Source organism: Lipotes vexillifer, unplaced genomic scaffold (genome assembly GCF_000442215.2).
Source record: "Lipotes vexillifer unplaced genomic scaffold, Lipotes_vexillifer_v1.1 scaffold37, whole genome shotgun sequence".
Lineage (NCBI taxonomy): Eukaryota > Metazoa > Chordata > Mammalia > Artiodactyla > Lipotidae > Lipotes > Lipotes vexillifer.
The window spans coordinates 1,582,481-1,592,462 of NW_006791811.1; the positions used below are offsets into that span (position 1 = coordinate 1,582,481).

The 9,982-nt window shown below is 40.5% G+C and overlaps 1 protein-coding gene across 2 annotated transcripts in view; it reads left to right on the forward strand.

Annotated features, from left to right (window-relative positions):
* The window catches only part of NCEH1 (neutral cholesterol ester hydrolase 1), a 61,452-nt gene that overhangs the window by 34,031 nt on the left and 17,439 nt on the right, over window positions 1-9,982 (forward strand). The window contains exon 2 of one of the 2 annotated variants that reach the window (XM_007464708.1): window positions 9,280-9,508. The exons of the other annotated variant lie outside the window; for it this stretch is intronic. Within the exon in view, the coding sequence (XP_007464770.1) occupies window positions 9,280-9,508 (229 nt within the window). The remainder of the gene's footprint in view (window positions 1-9,279; window positions 9,509-9,982) is intronic. 2 annotated transcript variants of the gene reach the window in all.

Genomic DNA, 9,982 nt, shown 5'->3' on the forward strand with positions numbered 1-9,982 from the left:
CTTCTGAACTTTTCCAATCTTTGTTTTTTCTTGCCATGATAATAATTACTTCCTCCTCTTCTGGGGGTGGAGGAGGGATCTTTTAATGATCGATTCTTCTCACCTGCCTGCTATCCCTCTAAAGGATGGTGTTCCCTAAGGTTTCATTTTTAATTTATTCAACTTTAGGATTCCTCCTTTCCCTGAGCAAACTGACTTTCCCTCTTTGGTGCAATTTACCATGTGGCCTAAAGCCTGCCAGCAGAGCCCCGTCCTTTCATCAGAGTTGAGTTAGAGATCCAACCCCCAGCAAATAAAGGGATGTTTTTATCCTTGTAATCTGTGTGGAACTAGGAAAGAGGACTTTGATGCCTTCTTATCCTTACTGGAGGAGGGTGATGCTGAACACTTGCAAAGCAAAGTAAGATTGATGGGCAGAAGACTGAAGTGTAGCCCACGTGTCCCACAACCACAGATATCTGTGTGCCTTTCCCCACCCTCCTCTCCTTCACCAGCCTACTGATCACTCATTAAACTCATTTCAGTCAGCTGCTACTATCTCCAGGCAACCAGATGAGGCCGACTCTGTCCTCTCCTAAGCTGGTTATACTGATACATACCTTTGTACTTTAAGGTACATATCTCTACTTTTTAAGTTTCTACATCATATCATAGTCATCTATTATGTCTAGGATGTTCCCACGTTTATATGTTCCTCAAAAATAGGCCATTGTGCTTTGTTCATCCTTGCACCCCCAATGTGTAGAACAGTTATGACCAAATAGGTACTTAAATGTTGGTCGAATGAATTTGTTGATTTACATAGTGATTCTCAACTTTGCTAGATATGCAAGGAATTCCTCTAGGAATTTACCTAGAGAGCTGAAAACAATACCTATGCCTTAGGTCACATTCCCAGACATCATTATTTAATAGGTGTGGAATGGGACTCAGGCATTGGTAATTTTTAAAAGTTTCCAGGTGATTCTAATATGCTTCCAGCTTTGAGAACCACTGGCTTAAAGGAATAAAATAAGATACACCAATGCCTGCTATGTGCCAGATGTTTTAATTACATTCTCACAATAACCAAATGAAAGGGGATGAGGTTTGATTTTGTTAACACACGGGAAAAAACTGAGGCTCGGAATGACATAATAACTTTGCATAAACCACAAAGTTGGTAAGAGGCAGGGCTAGGACCTGATTCTGTTACCTTGTATTACCTTTCCAGCTTCCCAGGCAGCTTCCCTCCAGTGGTGAGGAATCCATTCAATCTCTTATCCATTCTCTCAGAGGTGGAGCATTGGCCAGCTGGCTGAATTGTGTAACATTAGAAGAAATGTGTGATTAGCTCTATTCGACCTCCAAAAGTGAGGTTGGATTGGAATCAGCCCATGTAAGAACTTGTCTGTGTCACAACTTCGTGTCTTTCACATTTGTAGGATAGTTATGCCTTTTTTTTCTTTTTTCTCTGGGCTGGGCACTCAATCTTGCCTCTGGGTCTCTTTCTCTGAAGGATGGCCATTCCAGTACCCCTTCCATCTCTGAAATGAGCCTATAAATCTAATTTTTCTTTCCAGGTCACTTGCAATTTCTTTAAGGTTCTGATGCTAACAGTGTTTCTCCTTCTACAAGTTCTATATGATATATATTTATTACAAAGAGAACTAAAAAAAATCACTTAGAGTTTTTGGAGAACTTTATATCTCAAATTCATTAGAAGATATGCTGGGATCTTACAAGTTAACCATAAATTACAAGTTAACATAAAAGTCACTGATGGCCAAAAGCAAGTCAAGTTCTAAACATTTAATTTGTAAATTTTAATAAATTAAGCAAACATTCTCTAAATACTCTAGTTAGTCTTAATTAACAGTAAGTTAGACCTAAATATTGTCAAGTTTGTTCTGTGGGATAAAAACTAAGTAACACTTTCACAATATTAATTATGAGTTGGTAATCATCATAATTAATAGTTACATAGTGTTTGCTATGTGGCAGGCACTGTTCTAAGTGCTTTCTACATGTTAACTCATTTAATCTTCAGAAAAACTCTGTGAGTTAAGTACTATTATTCCCATTTTATTTTTTATTCCCATTTTATAGATGAGGAAATTAAGGCATAGGAACATTAACTAAGACATACAACCAGTATGTAGTAGAAATAAGATTCAAACCTAGGCAGTCAAGCTTCCTAGTCTTTGCTCCTAACCAGTTTTCTAGATTTGCCTAACACAAAGCTTGGAAATTAGACCAGTTTTGCACATGAGTGAGGAAGACTGATATGGTGCTGTAATTCTTGAGTATCACTTAGCCTGGACTGACACTTTTACCACTTGGCTTGAGCAACCATGAACACGGGAATTCTCTGCAGGTTGGAATGGGAAGCATGAGAAGATCTTGACAAAGCCAAAAGGTTGGTACAGCCATTAAATCTTTAAGGGAGCAGTAGTCGGAATGCAGAGCTAGCAATGATGAGGCTGTTGAAATAATTGGATTATGCCTCCACAATGTGCCTAAAACTTCTCCTGGCTAGTAGTGATGACTTCCTAATTATGTTAATGGCCATTTTTTTTAGTCCTTAGCTCCCTCAAATTGCCAAATAATCAGTCTTTTTAAAAAATTCTTCCAAATTTGACTTTTACTTTCTGATTCACTCTCAGTTTTCCTCTTGCCATTCTCTGGATTTCTCCCTCTAGAGTCTTCTTTTCAGCCTGTCAAAGAATGTTTTCCTCCCTGGTCTATTTCTTTGTCACTGTGTTCTGTCTCTTCACTAAATCTCCTGAGTCTTACTACTGTCTGAGTTGTTAACAGTTACCTCTGAGCTCTTCCTCCAGGCCTGACCTCCTTGAATCTCTGACCCTGCATTTGCTATCTGTCTTTTCGACCTATCTATCTAGATGTCCCATTGGCTTTAAATGGAATAATTTTAAAATGGAACTTTTCTTACTTTCCCTGAATGTTCTGCCTGTGTTCTCTGTTTCTCATACTCCAAGTGAGGACCCTCCAGGATCTTTCAATCCTTTCTCTGTGTCCTACCAGCCTGCCTACCTGATCCCATATACTACCCTGTGAGCAGTTACCAAGGCCTATCAACTCCGTCTCAGTGATCTCTCTTGAATATATTCCCTCCTCTATATTCTCCTGGGGCAGACCTTCATTTCTCTCCTGTGGACAATTGCCAAACTATTACAGCTGTTGCCCTCTAGTCTCTTCTCCCACCAATCTACTGTGTACACCTCAGCTGTATAATTTTTCCCAGAGTATAGTCTCATTAAAGAGTGTCCACTGTATATATAGCACAGGGAATTCTGCTCAGTATTCTGTAACAACCTGAGAAAAGAATTTGAAAAAGAATAAATACATTTATATGTATAACTGAATCACTTTGTTGTACATCTGAAACTAACACAACATTGTTAATCAACTATACTCCAATATAAAATAAAAAGTTAAAAAGAATGTCCAAAATCTTTGTTGTTTAACCATTAACAACTAAGAGCATTTCATCTGCCACCACCTTTCCAGCTGCACCTGCCATAAGACTGGATCATCCTCTACATCTGAAGTTGCAGCTTGTGGCCCTTAGTCCAGATTTGGCCTGCAGGCAAGTTTTGTTTGGTCTGCAACTTAAAAAAAATTTAATCAGAATCAATGCTTTCAAACCAGAGGATTTCCCTTAAAAGTTAAAGTCTTAGAGAAAGTTCAGAGAACTGTGAAAACTTAAGGACAGATGGAAATTTGCGGGAGTCAGGCAAGATTTAAATTCTTAGCTACTTAAGTTCTCAGCCCATCTTTCACCCATCTTTGTATCCTTGTAACATGTAGCAGAATCTTTACATACAGTAGGTGCCTAATTAACACTTGTTGAATTATAGTTGCTTGACTTTTGATAGTTCCTTGGCGCAAACATTGAGGTTGTTTGTAGAACAAAAGTGCTGCACTAGTGAATCACAGGTGATCTGTACAGTGGTCTTAAGTGAAGGTCATATAATTTGTGCACCAATAGAAAAAAAAAATCTGCATTTTAAAGTATACTCAAACTTTACAATGTTTAAAAAAATGTGACCATAAATTTTCATACAGGTAAGTGTTCAATGAAATTGTTTTCCTGTAATAGGCAGGAATAGAGCAGAATCTGGAGGGGAGAATTTAAAAGCTGCTTGACAGGATGAAATGGCCATCACTGGAAAAGTTGGGAAACCACTGGCATGGAATACAAAACTTTGAATGTGAGAAACGAAGCAGGTAGTGAGTTATAATAGATGCTCTAATTATTTAATGTGGTTGGTTCATGTTGAAATTTGACCACATGCTAAGTTATTGATGTGTATGGAATATCAGAGTACTATGGCTTTTCCCCACCTCTCCCTCCCACTTTGACATGAGCGTACAGATGAACTTTTTAGAAATAACTATTTGACATCTTTTTCACCTGTAGTAATTTCAGAACTTGGTGATCATTGGAGTCCTAATAACAAATGTACACAATGGGAGAAAATGGTAGTCTCAGCTTCCCTGGAAACATTGAGCTATCTGTCCCTGGGCTCACATTTCTTCATGCAGTGATCTTCCAGATCAGAGGTGTGACAGTAACGATAACCAACTCATAGAAGGCTTGGTATGTGCCAGGCACTGTTCTAGGGGTTTTTACTTTTTTAAGCTTCACAACAGTATTTTGAACCAGTTAGTATGTCATTTCTGTTTTATAGATGAGAAATTGAGGCACAGAGAGGGTGAAGAACGTGCCCAAGACCCCACTGCTGGAAAGCGGGGGAGCTGGGCTTTTAACCAGGTATTTAGTCTGCAGTCTGTGCTGCTGACTTTGGCTTTCTACCTGCCTCCTAGACTGAGCCTTTTATTGCCGGCTCCCCCTGCCTACACTTGCCTTACTTAGCTTTTCTTCCCATAGGCATTTGAATTATAACACTTGCCCGACACTTTGGCATTTTGGATTCCCATCCTTTTCCTTGCTACTCGCACTTCCTCTTCTATTAAGGCACAATTCAGAATAGATGCCGTATCGGATTTCATCCCAGAACGAACAGACACAAGTAATTCCTTCCTTCTCTGGGCTTGTGCAACCCTTTATCTAGGCTTCTCTTACTAAGCTTGTATTGCTTAACTAACATCAGCTATTCATTTACAAGTCTTGGCTCTCCTCTGTTTCCCTGAGCTCCAGAGGATGGTCTTTTTCTCCCCCTTAAGTTTCCCTGCCCGTTGAATAGCTTTTCTAATTTGTATGGTGAATGAATTAGCAGAGAACAACCCCATTCATAAACTAACAACGAACATGTTTTAATAAGCAGAGTATAGATTCTGCTTGGCTGCCTTTGATTTTTGCTTGTCCTCTAACCTTTGGTCATCAGACCTGGGTAGGGAGCCAGTGGCCACCTATTTTGCTGTATCTGGTTCTACTGAGGTGTAATGAGTACCCTTCATCCCTTCCACCTCCTCAGGCAGAATTCCCTTCTAGAGCCTGAAATGGTTATGGGGCAAGTTTTAAGACCTCTAGTACTGCCCTGGAGTACTGCATCTAGCCAAGCCTGGGTCAATTCACAACCTGTGAAATTCTTAACACTTGGCTTGCTTCTTTGTGCTACTGGAGTTTTCCAGCTACTTCTAAATAGGTTTCAGGAAACTTTGTTAACTAGAGAATGTTTCTTGGGTGGATCTGAATCTCATTTCACAAACTCAAGGATGCAAGAAATATAACTTGATCTATATTTTGAGCCTTCATTCTTTAGGTAGAACTTAATTCCAGTGAATTTAGGTATTCCCCCATCACTGTTTTCTTTTAGGTTTTGAAGTGTCTCATGTGATGTTGATGCATAATGCATGGGGGGAGCCATCTGGGTACTCATCCTTAGCCCACATTCATGTTCCACCTGGCCCATGGTGTTTGGTTCCTACAAGTTGCCCTGGGATATCCTTTGTTCTTATTTATAAGAGCCCTTCAGGTCCATTAGTGCTCTCTTCTATTCCTGTTAGACCCTTGAGAACATGTAGTGGGCCACGGATAACGGAGAGGTTGTCTCAGACCCATCTGCAAGACACTCATGCAGCCTTCCTGTTTTTATGCCTTTTTAGACACATGGAGCCATTCTGCTGCTCCTGCACAAGCTGGAGCCTGAGGGGCTCTCTGAGGTCATTTGAGGCACCACCTTCCTAAGCATACCTTGCGGTCACTCTTCCCTAGAGTCTTGCCTTTTTCCACGGTTCTGTCTGGGCATGGGGTACATGTCTGTTGCTCTCAGATTCCATAGACATATCTGAGGGTTGCTGTGTCCCAAGGTTCTTTTTTCATTGGATCTCAGATATCAATCCATTCATTCCTCATTTCATCTCTAATAATTTCTCCTCCCCTCTTCCACCACCTAGCTCGGAGAATCACTTCCTATTCTAGGAGACTTCTTATTCATCATGTAATCTCCTAAATCAATGTCTTTTTTAATTCTCCAAAGGATATAGGGTTTTGAAAATCAAAAGCAGGAAGACATTTCTGTTTCTTTGCTATTTGTTCTCATATCCCTTCCCTGAAGTAACAACTACATAAAGGCTTGGCTACTGATTTTACCTGTTGGACAGTAGGGATGGGAGGGGAGTAGTGAGAGGAGCTAAGGGAAACAGATATTAGGGAAAAAAGTTAGATACCATTCACAGTTTTATCATGCCACATGACAGCACATACACATATGAATGTCATCCTATCCTGGATAGGACTCAGAGCAGCTTCCTGGCCCCACATTGTTCTCAACCAGCATCTCTAGGGTAATTCTGTATGTCCTGCAGCCCTCTCATAGTTCGAGGAATCCAGCTTCTATACTGGTTACTTAGTCTCTAAACTTCTCTTCTCTCTTCTTCACAAGGAGGAAAATAACAGAATTGTAGCCAGACTTCAACAACCTCTCATACTGTAGGCACTCAGCCAGTGATAACTATTATTATTAATAATAGTAATGATAAATTGGTTAATGACAGATTACTGCTTGATTCTCTTCATTTTCAAATTTTGAAACAAAGTCAGTATTGTCTGTAGGATAATGATTTTTCATTCTCTAACTTATCAATACAATTCCAAACATTAGCACAATTTTATTTTAACACCTTTCTGGATTCTTCTTTTCCCACCCATCCAGCCTTTCTTACACCCATCTGCTTATCTTTTTCTCCTTCATAAACAAACTGTCCCTTCTCCAATCAGCACTTCTGCTCCCACACCACCCTGTCAATGTTGTGAACAATGCAGATAGTTGTTCAGAAATTCTATTAATGCAAGTGCTCATAAGCTAATACAGCAGAGGTGCTTCTGGAAAGGTATGGGCAGATTGAGGCAAGTCTGCATGCACTCAGAGCATGCAGTACACATAAAGGAAACCCGGGGTGGATTCTATGAAAATGAATACTCTAATCTGCCTTGTAAAGGCAACTCACTTGTTTTATAGCTTTCCTACTAAAAACAAAAAATGTAGTCAAAAAGTAACAGAGCCAAGCCTGCCATTTCTTTGTTCATAGTTTATTATTTGATGCCTATCAAGCTACTTGGCCTGTGAGAAATGGAATGGATCTTGCGTGTTCTCTGTTAATTGACAAGGGTTTATTGTGTGAGCTCTAGAAATCTTAGTGAATACATTCTCAGCCATGCCCTGGCAGATCTCCATATTCCCCAAGTTAGACTGACGTGTTACCGCAAACCTTAAGTGATGATTGCTTTTTCCCAATTTGCCGAAGACCTTAAACCCTTAAACTTGTGGTTAGGGTGCACGCACACACTCACATTTGTTTGTTTCGTATCGAGAACGTTAACAGTTGTTTTAACTTTTTCAATAAATTGGTCAATTGTACGTATAGAAATTGAATTATTTTCTTAATATTCATTTGCTTTCCTGTTGCTTATATTTCCAGCAAATGAATATTAATAGGATTATTGGAAAAGCTGTTCATGGTTAAATAAATTGCCTCTTGTTCTTGTTTTTCATGAACACTCGCTAATGGTTTTATAATGCAGTCTTTCCAACTCTTCACAGCAGGGCATATGTATACAATTTTATATGGGACACTGGGGTAAACAGCTCAGGAACTTGGCTGTCCAGGGGCTGAGGGGATCAGTATCACAGCACATCTGTATCCTCTTCAAGGCATACCAGTGTGCCCCATGTACATGCTGGGAAGCTGTTTTATGGTGTATTGCAGACTGCCTTCAGTTCTCATTTCTGTTAGTAACATTGTTTTCTTGATCTTATGAAGGCATTAAATATTTCACTAATCATCAGCGTTCAGAAGGGCACTGTTACTCTCCAGCTGCTCCCCTTCAAGGTTTGAGAGCCACTAGGCGATACAGTATCTGAGTTCACGTGCCTGTGCTGGGAAGGTTTCTAATCACTGTGACACTTCTGGGCCTCTCTACCTTAACTAGTCACTGGCTTCCAGATGGCTTCTAATTCTCTGACTTTGAAACATGGCCAGTAGGTCTCGCAGGGAGGTCAGTTTTATAAGTGTACTCAATAGGAAGAGCTTGTATAAGAAGTAGAAAGAGGGAATACACTCCACAGGGTCTTTGCTGGGTGGATGGCCTGGGTCTCCTCTCCAACCAGATAACTTCCTGTGAACACTTAATGCAGCACTCAGTGCCCTCAGGGCTCAGAAGTGAAGCGACAACAGGCTGCATGTTCTTTGTACCTTTCTGCAAAGCTCCTGGTTATGTCTGAGCTGGTCTGCCAGGACTGCAGTTGACTCTGCTCCTTCCCTCTCACACACTCATTCCTTTCTCTTACTCTCAAAACAACCAGACACACTTAAATATATAAGCTTAAAAACACTTAAAAAATACTTATAGTAAATATAAAACTCCCCTCTCTTCTATTTGTATTCAAATAAAGTATTCTTCCTCCGTTCCTAGTATGTTATTGGAACTGTGATGTGCTGATTTAGGGTGGGCAGGGGTCGGGGGAAGGGACTGAATCCTGGAATTCACAGTTCCTAGGTTTGAGTCGCAGAACTGCCGTTTATCCAGCGAAACGGGCAAGTTCAGCTAATTTCTAAACCTTCTTGATAAAATGAGACTGATGACACATTTCCCTCTCAGACACTATCTGAAGATCAAAGGAGATTTACTCTGATATTTTCAGATGAAAATAAAGGTAAATATGACTTGTTATTGTATTAAAAGTAGCCAGTGAGTCCTCAAGGGCAGCGGCAATTGCTTGTAAGAATTCGAATACTGAAGGGTTGGTGAGTGTGGCTCAGGTGATAACTTAGCTGACACACACTCTCCCTCATTCCCCCCTCATCCTGCAGAGTAACCTGATACACTACTTGGGCCTCAGCCATCATCTGCTCGTGCTGAACTTCATCATCATTTCTTTTGGCAAGAAAAGCGCATGGTCGTCTGCTCAGGTGAAAGTAACAGACACTGACTTTGACGGTGTGGAAGTCAGAGTGTTTGAAGGCTCTGCAAAGCCAGAAGAGCCGCTGAAACGCAGCGTTGTTTACATTCACGGAGGAGGCTGGGCCTTGGCAAGTGCAAGTATGTCCTGGTCACGTTCAGGTTGTTTGGGGTTGTAGCTGGCCCACAGAGATGTGTGATTGAAATGACTTTCTTACTGGGTAAGGAGAAGGGAGCCATTGGACTTGGTTCCCCTGGCAGTCCCAGTTATCCCTATTGTCTCAGCAAAATTATTCATAGTGCCGCCCCTTTCCATTCTTGAAAGGGTCCTGGTTTGGATGATTGATTATATAGCTACCCTACATGATTATATAACTACCCTACCTACATCAAGGGTTTTGCCTGTTTGTTTGTTGATTCAGGCAGACTGTTTTGAAAATATTTCCTGTAACCTAAATCCTAGACTAACTTATTGTGAAGTACTGAAGTTGCTTTCTGCACCAAAACAAGGTAAAGTTTCCCTGGGCCAGAATATGAGGCAATTATCTGTAGCTCAGTGCCAACTTGTGTTTTTTTTTTTTTTTGCAATACGCGGGCCTCTCACTGCTGTGGCCT